Below are 21,423 nucleotides of genomic sequence, written 5' to 3' on the forward strand. Positions count from 1 at the left end.
CTGTCATCAGCAAAGAGAAGATGATGAATTGCTGGTCCATTTGGAGCGAATTGAATTCCTTGAATTGATCCTTCTCTCTCAGCCTGATTCAACATATGAGGTAAACCTTCAGTACACAAAACAAATAAGAAAGGAGATATGGGATCTCCTTGACGCAAGCCAGGCACGACCATACCAAAAGGTTGATCATTGATCACTGGAGAATAAGTGACAGTAGAAACACAGAACATTATCCAATCAATCCATTTTTGATGAAAACCTAAGGCCGTAAGCAAACCTTGAAGATAGCTCCATTCCAGTCTATCACAGGCTTTGGACATGTCCGTCTTAATGGCCATAAACTCAGAGGAGATAACAGGGTGAGTCCTAAGAGCAGGAACCAATTCATGAGCGATTGAGATATAATCAGAAATAAGACGCTCAGAGACAAAAGCTGATTGAGTGGGAGATATTATCAGAGGAAGGATAGGTTGCAGTCTGGAAGTCAAGACCTTAGAAATTATCTTATATAAAACTGAACACAAACTGATAGGTCTAAGGTCAGACATTAAGGTTGGATTTTGGACTTTGGGAATAAGACACAATTGAGTGTAGTTCCACTCCGATGGAAATGAACCAGTTTTAAAGAAGGTCTGAACTTCCATGGTTACTTGATGACCAATGATCTCCCAGTAACTCTGAAAAAAGAGACCCGTCATACCATCTGAACCTGGAGCACTTGAAGGATTAATCGAGAAAACAGCTTGTTTAATTTCATCTGAAGACACTGGTCTTATCAGAGATTCATTCATTTGTGGAGAAACCTTAACAGGAAAATCATGGAAGAGCCAATCAAAGTTCCCAGGGTTAGAGCTCTTGAATAAGTCTTTGAAATAGGATGTTGCGATTTCTCCTTTAAAAGCCTCAGAAGTTTGAATATTCCCAAGAATGTCCTGTAAAGCTTCAATCCTTTTCCTAGATCTATTAGCTTTAACTGAAGCATGGAAAATTTTTGTGTTAGAGTCTCCTTCATCCATCCATTTTTCCCTGCTTTTTTGGCTCCAAAAAGATTCTTCTTCTCTATATGCTAAGATCAGCTGATTCTTTAATCCACGGATATGAAATACTGATGGTGAGTTAGAAGACTGTTCATGCTCCAAAGCCACTTGAATCTGATTAATTTTATCCTGAGAGTTTAAACAATTAACTCTTTTCCATTTGTTGAGGCCTTTACGACAACTCCTAAGCTTATCAGAGACTGAAGATGCATGTAAAGGGTAGACATTAGACCAGGCTGTAATGATGGTTTCCTTAACAAGAGGCTTGTTTAAGAATCTTTTATCAAATCTGAAGTTGCCTTTGTAAGTCTGATTGGAAGATGAGAATTTAACTAAAACTGGTCGATGATCTGAGCCTCTTTTGTCTAAAAATGTCTGATTGGAAGCTGGAAATAACTGAAACCAGTCTTTGTTGCCGAAGCTTCTATCTAATTTACTCTGAATCCACAATTTACTTCTCATTCCACCCCAGGTAAAACTATTACCAGCAGAAGGTAATTCATCCATGCCACAAGTTCTAATCATATCAGCAAAGGGCTTGAAAGACGATTCACTTCGTTTTGGACCACCTAATTTCTCTCCATTGTGTAAAATCTCATTAAAGTCACCTATCATACACCAACTACCTTTCCTTTCAATGCCTATACGCATCAAACGTTCCCAAACTAAAGGTCTTGATATAAACATTGGATCACCATATACACAAGAGACAAAAAACCAAAAGTTCCAAACTGAACATGGAAATCTATCAGATGTTTATCCACAAAGCTCACATCTATAGCTACACTGTTTTTCCAAAATAAGGCTAATCTACCACTCTTACCAACAGGGTTAACAGTAAGAACTCTATCATAGCCTAACCATTCTTGTAAATCTACCAAAACATTTCTATTATGCATTGTTTCCATCAGGAATAACAACTCAGGAAAATGTTCTTTACGCATTTCCATGAGTCGAGGAATTGTCAAGTCTTGAGACCGTCCCAAGCCTTGACAATTCCAACTCATTAAGCTCATTAATGCTTAGACGGTCCCTCGTTCGGGACCATCTCAAGTTTTGATAACCTAGCTATTTTGGTAGTAGAGTCTGATTCTTCAGAATTCTTTCTTTTTTGAATGATACCTTGATCTAAACCTTTGGCCAATTCAGTGCATATCAACAAAGAAGGAGTAGTGGTACCTTTCTGAGTCCTTCTAGGCTTGTAAGGTTTTTTCCTGATATAAGCTTTCCTTAGATGAGGCTTAGATGTACCAGCTTCAGAAGTAGAGGGAGTATCAGTAGAGGTTCCTTTATAACCAAAAGAACATGGAGAAATTGGATCTGGTTCCTCTGACAACATAAAATCTGGTAAGGAAAGACAAGTCAAGTTTTTGTCAGAATGAAGTCCAAGAGAAGAAGCTTGACCATCATAATATTCTTTCTCTAATTCCATAACAATTCCTTTTCCTTTTTCATGAGAAGGAGCTTGTAAACAGGAAGCCGGAGGTGGAGGAATTGTATGACCAATCGCTAAAGTATCATCAGAAATTTTGCCTTGAGTGTTGATGCTAAAACGATTCAGATTTGAAGAGTCAACGAAGAACTGACGCAACTCTTCAATTACTAAGGGATCAATCCGAACGCGATCAGAAGTCAGAGAGGAAGGAGCTAAAGGTGAATTCAAGACAGGGTTAAGAGACTCCTTATCTTTCAAGGCTTGCTGCTTTCGTTTGAACAAAGGGCAATTATCACGTTCATGAGTAAGGCGCTGATAGAAATAACATCTTTTCTGAATTCTCTCATAGTCATAGAGGATAGTTGTAGCTTCTCCAGAGGGAAGATTAACAACTTTCGAGCGCCGAAGTGGCTTTGAGACATCAAAGCTGATACGAACCCGGACAAAATCTTTAGTTTGATCAAAATCCATTCCAATAACTTTACCTGCAAACCCAGCAAGAGTCCGAATAGCATCCGGAGTGTAGTGGTTGATTGGTATGTGACGAAGCTGAACCCATATTGGAATGAATTGAAGATAATCCTCAGGAGGTGTTTCAAACCATCTATCGATTGCAAGTGACCACTGATTATAAGTATGAACTCCTTTGTTAAGAATATCCTCCAAATCATGTTCATATTTGAAGATAAACTGAAATTTCTCTGGTGAAAGAGCAACTCCGCGAACACGATCGTAGATTTGCCATTTCCTGGGCATGTCAAGCACTAAACTAGAGACCGATTGACTTTCTGGGTTGAGAATTCTTCCAATGAGACTCATGGAATTTGTCTCCTTTGAACAGAATTCCGACAGATTTGGAAGATCAAAAGGTTCATCCTTCTCTTCTAAAGACATCTCCATGAGAATCTTGTCAAGAGAGGAAGACATAGCTAAAATAAACCAGAATCGAAGGAAAAGAAACCAAAACTCAAAGAAAAATGAGCTGAGATTGAGAATTTTTGGTGACGAACAAACACTCAGTTTTTGTCTGAAACAAGCAAACGATAAGGATAGAGCTTGGAAAAGTCAAAAGAAAAAGAGTTTTCTAGTCAAAGAGGAAAGCCAAAGACTCTGATAGCAAGAGACTATTCTAAGCCCAAAAAAGGGAATCGTCTTGACTATATTTATTTATGGGAACTTTACTCAGATGTATAACATTTTATATGAAATTACCAGAAACATACAGATCTTTTTTTTATTACTATCATATTTCGGGTATATTTTTTATACCCAGTGTGCCCCTGTTAAACGTTATAGGAAAAAAATGTAATTACAAAGAATGCCACTTCCACATCAGCAAAGCCGCGTCGCCACATCAGAGATCGCTGACGTGTATTAATGAACTCAGCTGTCAAGCGATATAGCGGAAAACTCAGCCTTATTACGGCTGACTTAGTAGCGAAAGATTAATTACTAGAATATCATGCAATGACGGCCGACTTATTAAACGATACGGCTGAGTTAAATATTTTTGGTTGAGTTACGACAGTAAACGGCTGAATTTGGCTGCCGTTTTTTCGTTTTTTAATTACTGTAATAGTATTCATGTTGCGACCGAGTTAAAGTTTTGTTTGATGGCTGGTTTAATTAAGCTGATTTATATTTTTGTTTGGTGGCTTACTTGCCACTTCATCAATTAAAAAATGACGTGGATGCAACATTCCATGTCATCATCATTAAAGGACAAAAAAATAGGGCCAAATTTTTTCAACTCGTCTTTTTCACCTGAGTTTTTCACATCACCGGAACTTCCAATTCCTCATCGTCTTCCTCATTCTTCTTCAATTTCTTTCATTCTTCTCTCGATATGGTTGATCCGGTTCTGGTAATTGGGTATAGAAACACAAATACATATTTAACACCGATGAAAGAGGGTGTAGAGTTGTGCAGATAGATGCAGAAACAACGCACGAAAAACTTGTGAAGTTGGTGCTCGATGATAAAGTTAGACAAAATATTGCGTCTCTTATTGTTTCGCGGCAAATTTACATGTCACGGCTGAGTTATATGCTTAAGGGAAGACAAAAAGTTCGGTCAATTTACATTTCACAGCTGAGTTATATGTTCCAGGGAAGATGAAAGGTTCGGTAAATTTACATGTCACGGCTGAGTTATATTCTCCAGGGAAGACGAAAGATGGGTGTAAATTATATGTTACGGCTGATTTACATCACGTTACGCCTGAGTTACATCACTTTACGGCTGATTTATAATACAGATCGGAAAGCAACATTTTATGGAGAAGACAATATGATATTTATTGGTCAAATAACAACAATCAATTAAGATTCGTAAAAAATATGTTTGAGGGATACATAGGAGGAAGACTAAACCGTATGAATCAAAACATATATAGAAGAAGAAATGTCTCCAAATAGATCGATTAAGAAGAAGATTAAACGAGAGACATGTAAAATCAAAGTAAAAGAGTAGCTATTCTTGATTTCAACTCAAACCTGTAACGAATCATGTAGAATTCCATAGATCTCTTTGACTTGGGTTTTGATTTTTGATGACTTTTTTCGTGAGCGAGGTTGCGAGTAGATCTGACGAAGCTTTTGATTTGGGACCCTATAGCAAGCGTTGTGGCTGTGAGGTCTAGGAAGATCTAGCCCAATCCTGCAATTTGAAGATCTCTGTCAATGTTGTACCCAAGTTAGTTGTAGATTATTAGATCTAAAAGCTTTTATTGGATTTGGAGACAAAAAAAGAGAAGAAGTGAAATAACGTGAGTTTGAGGAGTGTGAGATTGGTGATGTGGATTAATGACATGGATAATCAAATTTTTATTTATTATTTTTAATTAAAAACGAATTAAAAATTATTAATTAAAAAACTAATGAAGGGTGTTAATTGTAATTATACAAATGCTCAAAATATATTGAGTAATTTTTAAAAGATATATGATATTCTAATAATAAACATACTTTTCTATAAAATCTCATTAATTTTTCTTTATTTATTTAGTTGAAGAAACAAAAAAAGGAAAAAAAAAAAAACATAACTCTACTCAATTATGTTAGATTAAAAAATTTAATGCATAAAAAACAAACAATATTTTGAGATGAATGCTCTTTTACAAAAATTGTAACTCCCTACATTCATTTATCTTTTAATTGTAACTTCCACCATTTTTATTTTATTAATAATCATTCTATGAGTTTTCTCCATCATATCTGTTGGAGTAAACTTGAAGTTAACTTAAACCGGAAGCTTCTAGAAGACCAAAACCGAGTTATGGTTTGTTAGAGATAAAGATCAAATATTAGGAGTTATCTAATATTTAATGTAATCCTAGTGAGATTAGGATTAAGAGAGTCTTATAAATAGAGGGTTGAGTTATGACCTAAGAACATGAGAGAGATTAGAGTTTTGTGAGTTTAAGAGAGCTTAAGTTTTGAGTTCTTTTCTTAAAGCAATAAAGTGAGTTATACTTTTAAATCTTGCACTCGTAAAACAATAATCTAGTTCTATATTTGGTATCAGAGCTTGACAAAGATCTGTGAGACCAGTTCTCGTGAGAAATCATGGGAGAACTTACAGAGACGTCAAACGCAGCTTTGGCAAAAGTGAAAGACAACGGAGGATCTTCATCTATCAAGTGCCCTATGTTAACATCAACTAACTACACCGTATGGGCTATGAGGATGAGGATCTTACTTAGGGTTAATAAGGTGTGGGAGGTCATAGAAGAATCATCAAACGATGAAGAGAAGAATGACATGGCTACTGCCTTGTTGTTTCAATCTATTCCCGAGTCCCTTATCTTACAAGTCGGAAAGGTGAACACGGCTAAAAAGGTATGGGAAGCAATCAAATCAAAACATCTAGGGGCAGAGAGAGTTAAGGAAGCAAGGCTTTAATGGCAGAGTTTGATAGATTGAAGATGAAGGAGACCGAGACAATTGATGACTTTGCCAGCAAGTTATCCGAAATCTCATCAAAATCTGCTTCACTTGGAGAAACCATTGAAGAAAGCAAAATTGTTAAGAAGTTCCTTAAGAGCCTTCCTAGAAAGAAGTATATTCAGATTGTGGCATCACTTGAACAAGTGCTTAACCTCAAGGAAACAAGTTTTGAAGAAATAGTAGGGCGTCTCAAAGTTTATGAGGAACGTGTCACCGAAGAAGAAGAAGAAACTCAAGATGATCAAGGGAAATTGATGTATGGAGCTGCGGAGTCTTCATCATCACAACCTAACCGTGAATATGGTGGAGAAAATAGATACAGAGGACGCGGAGGACGCTTCTATAACAGAGGAAGGGGCAGAGGAAGGTACAATGGAGGAAGAGACACTTCAAAGATTACTTGCTACAGATGTGACAAAATAGGTCATTTTGCATCCGACTGTCCAGACCGTTTGCTCAAACTGCAAGAAGCACAAGAGCAAGATACTAAGAGTACAGTGGAGGCAGATGAGTTAATGATGCATGAGGTAGTGCACTTAAACGAAGAAAAGGTCTTACCAAGCAAGTATGAAACAAACTCCGGAGAAGCTGATGTATGGTACCTTGATAACGGAGCTAGCAATCACATGACTGGAGATCAACGATACTTCTCAAGCATTGATCGGACTATCACTGGAAAAGTAAGATTCGGAGATGACTCGCGAATAGACATCAAAGGAAAGGGCTCCATTGAATTCATTGATAGAAACGGAGAACTAAGAAAATTGGTCGATGTTTATTATATCTAAATGTCCTACGCTATTAATATAAAATCATGCCCTTTATAAAAAAAAAAATCTAGCATCACAAATAAGAATAATATAAAAATCATACTAAAACTATAAAAAAAAACAGTGATTAATTTCAAACTTAGTCACTTAGATATTTATTTGATTAATCAAAGTTCACATACCTTAACAAGCTTGCAACAAATAAACACACACAAGAAAAAATATGAATTGAATCAATGAAGAGAGAAACTTTTGTAAATGTTTAGGGTTTATTATAATTTTAAGCCAAAATTTTACTAGTAAAATTTATTAACAAAACATTAATTAACATCTTATTAGCCCTACCATAGACAAAATTAACATTTTATTAATTTAAAGGCATAAAATCCACAAAATATAATAAAAAGAAAGCCCAACAATTTTTTTTTTAAAAAAACTTATAATTCCTTTTCTTTTAACATAAAAGACCTAAAAAAAATTTAAATATGCCCTTTTAATTTGATGTCCTAAGTCATGGCTTCACTTGATTGTGTCATGCGCCAGATTTGGTTGGAGATAGCCTTTTTCATGCATAAAAACAAGTCAAACGTGATATATCTTACATTTCCGTACGATAAATGTTTTCAAGTGTTTTCATGATCTCTCCTAATTTTTATTCGACTTATGGAAAATCTTGATATATCATAGTTTTGCGGTTTTTAACCATGATATATGTATTGTTTTTAGAGTCCTTTTTGTGTATTTTCGAGTCTTTGAAGCAAAGTAAGAGTATTCTCCCTCTCTCATTTCTGCGGTTCAGGCAACCCTCGATCGCGCCATCAGAGATATTTAGTTCTATGAAAAACTTCTCCAAATTTCAAAAACGTTTACAATAACCCAACAAAAAAAAATGTTACTTTGGCCCCCAATATCTCAGGACCGACCTATGATACTCTGGTAGAGGTGCATTTACAAAGTTCTAGAAGCATCCAATTGGCGCACATGTGTAATCAGTTGCATAGGACTGAAAGAAATAGGTTAGAAAACGATTTATCGTGATCGGATACATTTCTTTTCTTTCTCGTAACCACAAAGCTATCTCTCACAAAAAGAGTGTATATCAATATGATTGGAATGTATAGCTTGGAACCTTATCGATCCAAGACATGTACAATATACACAGATCAAACATGTCTCATACTTCAAGATTCCGATTTTCGTGTCCTTGGACGATAAATTCTTGACAATTAGAACCTTACCGCTAGGAATTAGGTTTATTTCACAATTATGTATTTCTATGGAGTTGTAATCATTTTATCCTTAAACAAAAAAAAGAAGTAAAATATGCGTTCAACCAAAATATATTTTTATTCTGAAACAAATATTAAAAAAACATTGAAAACAATGATAGGAGATTTAAGAGCATCCCCAATGGTAGGGATCCTTAAAACATCCTTAAGAATTTTTTAATTGTAAATTTTGACAAATATAAAGTTAAGGATTTTCGTAGGGACTCTTAAAAATATTTATGTCCAATGGTAAGGACCTTAAGAAAAACACAAATTTGGTGTATGGTATTTGAGTTTTGATTGCTTGAAAAGAAAGAAATAGAAGATAAAGTATACAAGTTTTTGATACATTCTTGATAAACACATTTTGGATAACAAAGATTCATGACAATAATATGACAAAGTATACAAGATTCATTTGAAAACACATCAAAAAAAAAAAAAACTATACAAGAAAGAACATCATCTTCTTCTTGAAGATACTCAGCCTACACTTAGACACACGAACATGGCTAGGACTCTGTCTTGCAGTTCTTGAGGCACTGGTCTTCCTCTTCGTTGTTGTGGTGATGTGCTTGATGTGTGAACCAACGTTTTCCATCTGTTCTGCAAGAAATTACAAAGTTATTGGAGCCATGGGAGACGAATTGCTTCTCACCACACCAAAAGCATTGTACCGTTAGGACCACCCCATCTAGGAGGAAGTTCACCGTTTCTTGTAACAAGAAAAGGTTCTCCATCACCACCACTAGCCACACCATTCTCGTTTCATTATTCCTTTTATCTTTATCCATCTGAAATAACACAAACATACAACCATTTAAGAACTGACCAGAGATCTTAATCACAAACCATGTCTTTAACGAGTAAAAGCATATAGCATACGAGAAACATAGATACAAAGTGCAGAAAGAACAAGAATCACAAGCGACACAACAGTGATGATATGTGATGATACAAACTGTGATGATACTAAAGCAAATCACTAAAGCAAAACATTAAAGCAAACAAAATCAGAAATCATATTTCCCTTAGTAGTTAGGCACAACACAGAGAGTAAGTGGTGATATTGAACTAAACTAGCATAGCCTAACATATAGGCCACTGAGAATCAAAACCTAATATACCCATTTACGGAGATACAATGCATAGACGAAAGATGTTAAGCAATTGTATTAGCAGTTCCTAGATCTAAAGCCAATTTTGAAGAAGCTTGATATTTGAGAATCTCTAAAGACCCATAAATACAAACAAGCCAGTTTATTGTCGACCTGCGAATCGAATTCTGGCTATGATGAGTCAAGCGAACCGGATTCGATGGCTCGAGGGGGACGACGACGGATCCACACAAAACTCTTCGGCTTTTCTGCTCCGATTTGATGGTCATGACGCCGGACGATGAAGATCGAGAAGTTTGCATCGTCTTTCGCCGTCGGAGTTTACAAGAAAGGAGAGAGAGAGAAATGAAATCGAGGAAGAAATTTTTTTTTTTGTTTTCTCTGTTTACCAACCAATTAAATCGTGCCACGTATGCGTTTCTTACAATCAGAAAAAAACCTAAACTAAGGAACGAACCTTAACTGTTCTCACATTTTTTATTTATTTTTGGCCCATTTTCATAAGGACTTAGTCCTAAAATCTCTTAAGAACTGCCCATTGGGCTTGCTCTAAAACATTTAAGCTAGTGCCACTGTCTTGTCACAACATAATGTCATAAACGCTTTTTCTGAGGTTTAGCATCAATCACGAAGAAGCTTTTTGATCTTGCGGTATACGTAGTCTTCAAAAGTTAAAGACTCAAACTTGGGAGGATTCTCATCTCCCGTGAGCTCAGGCAAAGGTCCCACGACCAAACCATGCTTAGGCTCTACCAAAACCGGCCACGACATTCTTGTCTTTTCCTTATCCATTATTGATCTGTGTAACACGTTCTTGTACCTCCCGTTGCTCATCCTCTGCAATTCACACATTTTAGAAACCAAACCCCAAAAACATTTCCAAAGTTAAAAACCAAACACAAACGGACCATGATCTGATCCCCGATGAGTACAATGACTGCGGAGTTGATATACTCAACGTCAAACCAGTGGTTATCCTTGAACACTTGAAGCCCTGGAACCTCGTTGGAGACAAGAAGTGCGAGTGCACAGAGATCTGTGTGCGCCGGTGCTCCGATAACTAAATCCGACGGCGGATAGCAATTGATCCTCATCACATACTGTGTTTTATCCCCGCCTAGACCTTCTTTCAAGGCCTCATGTCGTAACCCTAACCCCTTTGATAAGTAACCAACAATCTTCTCCGTTAGCTTCGTCACGTTCCTTGTGTACTCCTCAGTCACATCCCTAAAACCGTCATCACTCCAAAATCAAACTATTATTTTTCGGCTACAGAATAATCTATATAGCGGAATCACTTTTCTAAATAACACTAAAAATGTAAGCACTTGAATGTTTTTAATGGTAAAAAATAACGGAATAAGTTTTTTTTTTTTGAACGTGTATACTATTTATTACATAAAACTTTGTTTGTATTATATTATTATATAACCTTATATACAATATTAAGTTTTATGGACTTCCAAATCATGTTTTAGTACCTGTAATCTGAAGGATTGTTAGGCCAATATCTATAGTTGATAGACGCTGGTGGCCAGATATTGTGAATCAGATGATCGTCCCAAGCCTTTAAATGTTTTGGGTCTTTGGGAAAGTAACCTTCGATGTCTTGGGAGTCCACCGGCCTTGTGACAGATTCCTTTTCGGTAGCCGGGAGCTCGAAAAACTGCCTCCCGACTTCTTGAAGGCGTCGCATTAAGTCCGCAGGAATGCCGTGGTTAACCACTTGAAGAATCCCCCACTCTTCGCTCGCTTTCACCACTGCATGAGCCACAAGCTCGTCGCTGGGATCGCTTAGATCAACCACAGGGATCTTCTTGGTTTCGCCTCTCTTGTCGACGTTCATCGTTGTTCACTCTCTTATCCAATGGCTGATTTTTATTTTGATGCTGATGGGTTGGAGAAGTTGGATGGGATTTAAATAGGGGAAATGTAATGATCATGTGGTGTAATTTGTATTTTTTCTAGTGCTTCTTCTTTATAACATAAAAACTTAAGAAATTTTGATTTGGTAGGATTAGTTTGGATAATTTGGAAATATATTGAGAGCTTGTAGTGGGATATATGGTTTAATTTGTCCAGTTACTGTCTGGTGGGTTCGGGTGACGCCTAGATGGCTGCGTCGACCGCCTAAAATTGCATAAGTTTCGTATCAGTGTATTTTTCCAATTTCTAATTACAAGAGTTTTAGCTGTATATTGTTTGATATGAATTAAAGAAATGTTTTTGTCTCATTTTGGTTTATGATTTAATATTTTTATTTTTCTAACAGATAGTTTTATATGATTTTTATCTATGATATCATATTTATAATATGTTATGTTGTAAACACCTAAACCGTCTAGAATCACATAGACCCCGACTAGGTGTTGGATCACAGTCTGCTGGTGGGTTCAAAGTTCAAACCCCAAACCCCCAGCCCCATGTATAAAGGGTTTTGAATCTAGTGCTCCTTCTTTATAAATAAATAAAATAAAAAACTTAAAAATATTGATTTGGTAGGATTAGTTAGCATAATTTGGAAATATAGTTTTGGCTTTTACTATCATCAGTTCAAATATCGAATCCTAGATGAAACTGATAACATAAAAATAATGTGGCAAGTGAGTGCACCAAACATATAATATGTACATCCAAATTATGAATTGAAAATGTAACAGAGGAAGAAAGAGTGAAGAGTGCAAGGCTTACTAAAACTGACTCAGCATCATAAGATTGATTACTTAAGGAACAAGACTCCTTTGTTAATCTTAGTGATGTTAATTTGGGCATGGAACCCCATTTAATAAATGGGTATGTACAAAAAAAATTAGCCCATTTAAACCCATTTAGGGAAAAATGTTAAATGGGGTTAAATGGGTTACCCCAATTAAACCCATTTATTAATTGGGGTTAAATGGATTACCCCAATTAAACCCATTTATTAAATGAGGTTTTCCACAAATAAATGGGTACCCATTTAAGCCTATTTATATTTTAGTTTATATATTTAACTTAATCTGTAGAGGAAATGTCACGTTGTTACAAACCTTAAAACCAAAACTAAACCAATTCTTTTTTTTTTCGTTCTCATTTTTACATTTCTTTGTCAAGAGAGTGTGGAAAAGATTCGTTGAAACCTATGTTTGCTTCTTGCCTGCTACCACTCTAATGCATCTGTAGAAATCATATATGTTAGTCAATTAGATCATCCTTATAATTAGGTCTTTTTCTTCATTTTTGACAAAGATCCAACCTTCTTTATAATAATTCTACGCTACCTCAGGTTAGGTGTAACTTCTTCTCCTCAGGTTAGGTATTTGGTCCAGTGAAGTTTGAGGTAGCCGCTGTATTGTACTGGAAGATCCTCAGTTTCCCCTCCTAAGCCAAAAAAAACCCATGAGTTATGATCTTTCATTTTCATATTCATAGTCGATTATATATATCTAAACCAAGCCTCAAACCAGAATTTCTTAACCGGACATTGCTAATCGATAATGATCCGATCTAATATGGTTTACCTTTGTCCCATAAACAAGACCTCCTCCAGGAGAAGGATGAAAACAAGCAACATTTACTTCATCATCTGAACTTGGCAGTACTCTCACAAGCTCCATATCTGAAACTCTGTATATCTGACCGGCCCATACAAACAAATTATGTGTTATATCTCCAAGTATATATATATACAAACCATGACACGGATATAGTAGCATAAGGCTTTACCTCCAACACTGTGAAAAAATGTGATGTTGCTTCACCATCACTAACAATGCTCCTCAAAAGAGAACCATGACGCCGCCCATATGCAAGAAGTATATGCTCCGAGGTGGGTGAGAACTGCACCATGTTATATTTTGGTTACGTACATAAATTTTCTCTAGTATATATATCTCACAAGTTACTTAACATCATATGTGAATTGAAATGATTTCAGAAGCTAAACAACACTATCAAACTGCAGATTTCCAAAATTTTGTGCTATGAAGCAAAAACAAGTAGGGTACCAAATAGTTCCCATCTGAAACACAGAAACGATAAAAATTAAATATGAATGATTATTCTCAAAAGGCGACTAACCTGGATAGAGGTCAAGCAATGTGCAGCTCTAATTGCCCGTGACACAAGTACTGAACCAAAACTGTATTCATAGAAAACACATGAGGGATGTGCATTTCAAGATGGTAGAATTAGCACAATGAGATATTGGAAGTGGCAATTACCTTTCCTTCTGGAGAGAATACACACGAAGCTCGTAAATGACTTGGTGTGCTGTGACAGGGTGTCGAGTTGGGGAAGTTGCAAGCCCTGAATCTTGTTGGGCTTGTGTCTGCAGTCCAGGATCTATCTCAGCATGAGGAAAAACACATGCAACACAGGCTGCTAAATATCTCCCGCATGGCGAAAAATGAGCTCCCATTTCACTGAACACATCAAAGAAGCAGAGATATTAATATATATCAAATCGTAAAATTTAACATCATAAGCATTCAAGTGTAAAGGAGGAGCTTTGCCTGCAAAGGACGGCATGCGGTATTGTAAATAGACATCTGTCGGACTTCAGTTGTGCATATGGGTCTTTAATGTCATGCGACCACACTCTGAGTTTGACAGTACAGGGTAATTCTGCAGAAGCTGCTGCTGCTGCTGCCGAAGCAGCAATTGAGGTTGCAAGCTCAGACTGGACCCTGTTCACTACAGGTTGAGCATCACTTCCATGTTGCGTGTTATGAGAAGACACACCTTCCGGTAATCCAGATCCCGAGAATTGGGGTTGTGAAGTTTGTTCCTGGGCTCTGCCTCTTCCAGACACCGCATGTAAGTTAACACCACTCGGGATTTCTAATAACGCTACTGCAGCCTCCAGACTGGCTGTTGATAAACGAGATGTTGAAGATGGAGCTGCGATGCCATGATTACTACTGCCAGTAGGAGGAACCACTGGATTAGAAACACCATGACCTTGAGCCATCAACCATCCTTGTAGAAAAGGTAACTCCCAGGAAACTCTATCCCTAAAGTGATATAATTGCCGAATCTGTCCAAGCTCAGGGAAATCAGATCGAGTTGAAACTTGGCTAGGAATTCCGTTTCTTCCAACAGGTTGAGCTTCATCTACATTCATGCCATCAACTGCAGGAGTTCTATCTCCAGCTCGGGTAAAAAGTATATTGCTAGGAGAATTTCCTGGAACACTATTTGAAACAAAAGGACCACTGGATGTAGCCAAGGGAAAAGGAAGAGACGATGTTCTGTTCTCATTTTCCGAAGAGCTCTGAAGATTCTGAAACCCTGATTGGGAACTAATTTGACCAGTATTACCAGTAGTATATTGACCAATTCTTGGTTCACCTCCAGAAGGTGCAGGCACGGACATGTGTGGAAGTGGCACAAGGGGAAGTTCTGCTGCCAAACTAGTTCGATTGCTTTCCGTGCTTGTGAACAAAATAGCAGGGGGCGGATACCTCAAGTATCCCATAGATGTTGCTCTAGACATTGAAGAATCTAATGAATCAATTTCATTCACCTGCCACTTAAGGTTAGAATGTAAGCAGGCAGAATGGAAAACAAAAACCAAATGAATCCCAATAAGGTAGCTCACCTCTGCGGTCAAGAGAAATGGTGCCCCATGAGGGTGGAAGTGTACAGCTCTCAGAGAGCGCCTCGTCTTCAATACAACGGTTGGTGATGATTCATCTCCTCTCCTATTGTAGTGCCACATGTGCAGCTGCAAAATATCATGAATCAAACTTATGAGATCTTTCTAAAAGGAGGTGCCACCTGCAACTGGCTAGCGTTCCATGGGAGACTTAAAAGGGAAAACTCACCTTATGACCAGAAGCAACAGCAAGTAGTTCACCCTCAGCATGGAAAGCGATAGAAGCAATAGGACGATCTGGCAAGAGAAAAAAAAGAAGAAATTAAAACTGGTAAGATGGTAGGCAGAACTACGAAAAGAAACACAGTGTTCTGATTCCTAGGACTTACAGAATACATGAGATCTAATACATTCAGAAGTTGTGATATTCCATAAGCGGACCTCAAGATCTAAACTTCCACTAGCAACTATTTCTGAATGAAGCGGGTGGAATCTGACCTGTAGAAACTCAAATAACATTAGATATAAATGGCGTGTAACGTGTTGCTACACTAAACTAGGTGAATATCTGATTAACAACAACAGAAACACTTTTAAATTTGTTGCAGTAGTGTTCATTTTACGATGCAACACACCGCCACAAAAGCATAACTTAACACCCCTCAACAACCAACAGAGTAGATGCCACAAGAATGAGCAAAATTCCTTTCACTATCCGAGATTGAATTATCTATACGTAGTTATGTTCATAAAGGTACTACATATCAAACGCAGCAAAGGGATACGTAATAAAGTTGAGAAAAGGGAGGTAGCATTCTCAAACTTACCACCCAAGGAGTCCTTTGATGGCCGTTCAAAACTTTTAAGCAGTTTCCAGTTTCACAATCAATAATCTTTACAGTATGATCACCACTACACAAAACAAAAAAAAAAGGTGTGAATTCGAAGGCAAAAAGCAAAGAATAAAGCTCTCCTCTCCATGATACTCACTGTGTAGAAGCAAGAGTTCTTCCATCAGAACTAAAAGCCGCTGCAATAGTCGACCTCGGAGGAGCTCCAAGAGGACAATATTTTGCAGATAAATGCTGCAATGACTCTGCCTCAACCCTTCATAAAGAAACACCAATTACAATGAGAATCTTAGACATTAAGGTCCTTTGCAACTAAAGAGACATGAAGTGTACCATGAAGTAAGACTTTGTCCCGCCTCTCTCAACGGCTCGCTGTTGGTTCCGCATGAAGAATCAGTATACCATCTACTCTTCCCCCACCGTTTCCTTGGTACAAACTTCGCATTTGGTGACATTTCCCTCTGAACCAACATACTAAATACACTCCTCCCCCTAAACAACAAATTCCAATTCCAGATTTAGAAAACTCAAGATCCAGTTTCCAAAAATGCCTTAAGCTAACCAAAATTCTCAGTGATCTCCCTGAACAAGCTTTTATAATGTCCTACAAAGAAACAAGACGAATCTAGTTCCCATAATTGAGAAGCAAGTATCAATAAAAAAACCTGCGGCGGTGAAAATTCGTCGCCGATTTGCGTGGCGGAATCAAAGAACGAGGAGAAGAAGATTGATCTTGAGACGACGAACAGATAGATTGAGTCATCTTGGAAACCAAAATTCAAACCCTAATTCACCGGCGATCTCGGTGAGATCTCCGATCTAAATCGTAACGCGCTTCGTCCCTCGAGATATGGTATTGGTTAAATTTCTTCGTCTGGGACTTTGTTGATGAGCGCGTCGACGACGAAACCTAAACAGTTGTGTTTTTTGTTTAGGACCGTCTTAAGAGACCTGTGAGATGTTGTTGTTGTTGTTGTTGTTAAAAGGATCTCATTTTGTTTTTCTATTTCAAGTAAGTGTGTCTCTGTTTATGTGATCATGTCACTCAGTGGCTGCTTATTTTTCCTAATTATCTTAAACAACCTTTTTTTTTTTAACCCCTATTAATTTCGTCAATTTCGAAACTATCTCCATTGTTTTTCTAAGAACAATTCTATTACCCAAAAATATTTTAAGATCCAAGAGAGTATATCAGTTCTCTTTTTTTAATTTTGATTTAACTATTCATGTGATTGTTTGTGAAGATTTTATCATCTTTTGAAATATTTTTTAGATTTTATCACTTAATAGAGTCATAGTTTACATATAAGAATCTGTTAAAATTCATTTCAAATATTTTTTAATATAGAAAGATGTAAAATTCCATGTTTCGAATTATGTATTAGTTTAGTATAGTTTAATTATATATATATATATATATATATAACCAGCAGGTTTACATATGGAATATAGTAGATCATGGGGATGTGTTTTTATTCAAGTAGCTAAGTCTATTTGACTCTACTTTTTCACCGAAGTTCTATTCCACTATTTCGCGTTACTCCGGACAATACGAATTGGCTATGAACCGACCTTGTCTGAAAAAAAAAAAAAAAAAAGTAGATAACGGTGGACCCACATTGTAACAAAGGACCAACGAAACAACTTAGCTAAGTTTTGTTGTGATCAACAAACAATTGCCGACCACCTAACCCTCGGACACATATAGTAGCTTGTTTCCGTTTTTCACCTATACCGGTTTGGTTTCAACTCTGTCTCATCTAGTCATCTCAAATCCGGTTCTCCGTGTACCAAAACTCAAAAAGCAAGAAATTGTTCTGCAAAGCCAATAAGGAACAAAAGAAATGAACTATACACAAATGTGGAACTACTAGAACTAGGTCCTGGTTTAAAGCTACTACGCCTTCTGGTTATCTAATCAGTTCTCGGGTTTGTTCGGTTTGCCCGGTCCCCAAATACGGATGGTTTGGTCATCACTAGCAGAGGCCAACATCCGAGGATTTTTCGGGTTCCAGCTAACACAGTTCACAGTCATGGAATGACCTGATAACACTTCAAGCGGCTTTGCGTTCTTTAGATTCCATATGTAAACCTGTGGACAACAGATCAATCTCAGTGAAAAATCAACCAGAAAGAAACTGAGTCGGTCTGCAGATATGTATGTTGTGTGCTTACTTGTGAATCCTCGCTTCCACTGGCAATGAACGAACTGTCCAACCCACCAAAACATGACCGTATCACGTATTTGCTCTGCCTGTGACCCGAGAACTTCAATGGTAGTTTCCACTCTCCAGCAAGATCCCAAAGATGTATCTCTTGGCAGCTCAAGTTGACTATAAAAAACTTTCCATCACCAGAAATCGAAAGGGAAGTAATTGGCTGTTCCTCAGGGATTACACGTTCGACTTTTGTCTCTAAATTCAAGATCCGGATCTCTTTATCCGAAAACACTGTAATCATACTCTCGCCATCCGGCGTCACAGCCAAATCCACTACCTATTAGGAAATTGTGCATTTCGAATTTCAAGTATTTGAATACCAAAACAAGGATAAGCAAATCTTTTCACCAATACCAACCTTTGGAATTCTCGTTCCTCTCCAGGCTTTGATCTCGTTTCCATCAGTATCCCACATTACAATCCCTCTTTCTGGGTCAGAACTGCCACAGACAAGCCGAGTTGAGTCAGGGAACCATGCGCAAGAGCTGACAGTGAATCCAGTATTGTTGTTTCCAAATGTGTGTCTCAACACACCTGTGTCAACATCCCATAGCTTAAGAACCTCGGCGTTTCCGCATGTAAGCAGTTTAGTATCGTCAGGGCTCCAAGAGACAAAAGAAACTGGATTTTGGTGGCTCTCAAGCGTGTGCTTCAGTTCGACTTTGCTATCATCTAATACCTGAAAGAAGAAGTTTAAGTCCAATACAAAATTATATCGATCTGTCACAAGACCAAAAATAACTTTTTTAGTCCTTAAAGACACCGTCTCAAAATTATCATAGAAAACTAAAGAAATACACACAACCCTGAAGTACTAAAAGCTAATTACATGGCTCAAAACGACAAATCACTATGAATTACAATATCAAAGTTATTGTCCCTTTTTGTTGTCACAAATGGCTTTCTACCTTATATACCAAGCTTTCAAGCCAAGACATCCAAATGTTATTTCCTTAATTTATTTATTTTCCACCTCACTGCGTGAAGAGATATACAAGAAGAAACCTCATAAGGTTCTCTTACCCATCAGAGCTAATTCATCTGGTCTCTTTCTCAATGACATAAGGCAAAAATAAGAGAAACCAATGGTCTAAGATATTTACCTTCCATATTATAGCTGTACAGTCGCTTGATGCAGTGGCCAGATATTTGCCACTATTAGAGAATTGCACAAACCAGACTTCATTTTTGTGTGCCATCAAAATCTGTAAGATAATAAGAGATTGAGAAACTATAGGAACCATAAACAACAATCCAGAAGACATGAATTTCTGGTGTATTGTCCACCAAATTGCAACCATATCCGTCTATCATCGTAAAGAAATTTAACAAGTTTATGAAAATGATAACATATGGTTTACTAAGGCAGAAAACAACACCTGGACTGTCTCTGAAGGAATTTGATCTCTACCGCAACAGTGATCCTTGTAAAGTGATACTGCATCCCATGAGTTATGATAGAGACATGAATCAATCTGGTCCATCACAGCAGTCTCAACCAAATGTTCCAACCTTCTCTTAGGAATAACAATTGGCAAGGGAATCAACTTCTCCAGTTCAACCAACAACTTTTTCCTCAAACCCTGAACCAAACAGCTGTCTACTTCACCGGACTCCATCTCTTTCGAATAAACAATATCACAAGCAAGCCTGTGAATCTTCTCTTTCCCCATCCTTAACATCGGAGCTTGCTTCCGTAACACATTCAAGGCCAAAGAAACATCCCCACGTTTCAAATACTCCAACAAACATTGCTTAAACACTAAATATACAGCCGTGTTTCTCGTATCATCCTTGGAATGATCAAAAATCCTGTCCAGAACCGCTACGCAACTATCCCAATCACCACTCAAAACTCGCTTTTCAAGAGACTCATAATCCGCAGATTTACACGAGATGTTCGACTCGATTTCCAAACAAGAAGCAGAGTTCTTGAATCCTAAAGAGTATAAGCATTGAACCAAAATCCTAATGAATTCGTGTTTCTTCAACAACCCTTTTGAACCTAAAACCTCCCATAACCCATTCTCCATATGGAATCACTCTTACGTAAGGATGATGATAACTTTCTAAGATTCTCAAAAATCTTTCCACATTCAGAAGTTGAAAGGTCCACAAAGGAACGTATAAATTTCCCGCTACCAATTATAATAATAAAGAACCCAAAATTCTCAAAATATCACCAAATCAGAAATTAACCCTCTAAATATCAAATCACTCACCCAAAACGAAATTAATGCTAAGAAAAAACAGTATTCAATCCCAAAGCAAAGATTTGGTTTCGATGTGAATTCAAATATCTGAATCAATCATTTAACAGAAATCGGTCAGCAGTGACTACCCAGAAACACCTAAATCTTTCCCGAAATAGCCCAGTCGCACGAGAAACATATACAGCTCCAAAGCACAGATGCGAGAAGAGAAAATGGCAGAGAGATTCAAATTTCGTCAGGAGTGATACCAAAACTAGCTCAATTGAGATAATGAAGAAAAGGAAGAAGAAGAAGGAAGGAGTGAATTCAAAATCGTCTCACCGGATTTTCAATTAATTTCGGCGATGTTGTTTTTGGAGAAGAGAGGTCGAAAACAAAGTGTTTATTATATCGTTAAGTCCTATCGTTAAGGGCTATACGGTTAGTTATATATGATCTTTCATTTTTTTTTTATGTCTGAAAATAACAATCATTAAATGGTTGGTCATATATTTGATATTTTTGATTTTCTATATTAATAGAATTGCAAAAAGATAGTTCCCAAATCTTTTGAAAACTCCTCGATTTTTTTCTGTTTTAATAATTTCAGTTTCTATAATTATGCAAAATATATACAGTATTATGGTTCTTGAAAATCTGGATATTCAAAAAAAAAAAAAAAAGAGTTGGAACATTAGGAAATTCCAACAGAAATATTCAAGATGGATGTATCATATTCCTCTACAATCTACATAATATTTTCGGAATATTTATGTTGAAATGGCTTTCGAAACCGATTTAGTACAAAGGAGTTCTAAGAGTGTAGTTTACCACACGTTTTATGGTGTATAATAGAGAGTAAACATTGATTTATGCTTCAAAATTCTTCTACTTCCTTTCAAACAAGTAAACAATTTTTTTGATTGAATACAATTTTACAGTCAATTCAAAAAAAAAAGGCTTTTGATTTCTATAAAAATTACAAATATCTAGAATATAATAACTTTT

General features: G+C 36.9%; 3 protein-coding genes across 6 annotated transcripts; all 3 read right to left on the reverse strand.

The window, feature by feature from the left end:
• Positions 1-8,511: 8,511 nt before the first annotated feature.
• LOC9301468 (probable flavonol synthase 6) lies at positions 8,512-11,547 on the reverse strand. Of its 2 annotated transcripts, none has more exons than XM_021016323.1 (4): positions 11,057-11,547; positions 10,484-10,802; positions 10,126-10,412; positions 8,512-8,585 (listed from the first exon to the last, which is right to left on the reverse strand). In XM_021016323.1, the coding sequence occupies exons 1-3, from the start codon at positions 11,419-11,421 to the stop codon at positions 10,197-10,199; spliced, it is 900 nt and encodes a 299-aa protein (XP_020871982.1). In that variant the 5' UTR covers positions 11,422-11,547; the 3' UTR covers positions 8,512-8,585; positions 10,126-10,196. The 2 variants fall into 2 exon arrangements, with proteins under 2 accessions (XP_020871982.1, XP_020871981.1); XM_021016322.1 differs by having other exon boundaries at positions 8,521-8,588; positions 10,129-10,412.
• A 990-nt stretch (positions 11,548-12,537) lies between these two features.
• LOC9301469 lies at positions 12,538-16,992 on the reverse strand. Of its 3 annotated transcripts, none has more exons than XR_002328903.1 (14): positions 16,670-16,992; positions 16,338-16,496; positions 16,144-16,260; positions 15,981-16,065; positions 15,543-15,651; positions 15,383-15,450; positions 15,157-15,282; positions 14,069-15,087; positions 13,778-13,978; positions 13,635-13,695; positions 13,281-13,394; positions 13,076-13,189; positions 12,811-12,935; positions 12,538-12,731 (listed from the first exon to the last, which is right to left on the reverse strand). XR_002328903.1 is itself a non-coding variant. In XM_021009995.1 (14 exons), exons 1-13 carry the CDS (start codon positions 16,765-16,767, stop codon positions 12,867-12,869), a joined length of 2,334 nt encoding a protein of 777 aa, XP_020865654.1. In that variant the 5' UTR covers positions 16,768-16,992; the 3' UTR covers positions 12,538-12,731; positions 12,836-12,866. The 3 variants fall into 3 exon arrangements, 2 of the variants coding, with proteins under 2 accessions (XP_020865654.1, XP_020865645.1); XM_021009995.1 differs by having other exon boundaries at positions 12,836-12,935; positions 14,069-15,081; XM_021009986.1 differs by having other exon boundaries at positions 12,836-12,935.
• Positions 16,993-17,742: 750 nt separating this feature from the next.
• LOC9301470 (WD repeat-containing protein 26) lies at positions 17,743-20,836 on the reverse strand. The gene is made up of 5 exons (XM_021016072.1): positions 19,603-20,836; positions 19,327-19,428; positions 18,582-18,902; positions 18,180-18,500; positions 17,743-18,096 (listed from the first exon to the last, which is right to left on the reverse strand). The coding sequence occupies exons 1-5, from the start codon at positions 20,254-20,256 to the stop codon at positions 17,923-17,925; spliced, it is 1,572 nt and encodes a 523-aa protein (XP_020871731.1). The 5' UTR covers positions 20,257-20,836; the 3' UTR covers positions 17,743-17,922.
• Positions 20,837-21,423: the final 587 nt, after the last annotated feature.

Source organism: Arabidopsis lyrata (genome assembly GCF_000004255.2).
Source record: "Arabidopsis lyrata subsp. lyrata unplaced genomic scaffold ARALYscaffold_8, whole genome shotgun sequence".
Taxonomy (NCBI): domain Eukaryota; kingdom Viridiplantae; phylum Streptophyta; class Magnoliopsida; order Brassicales; family Brassicaceae; genus Arabidopsis; species Arabidopsis lyrata.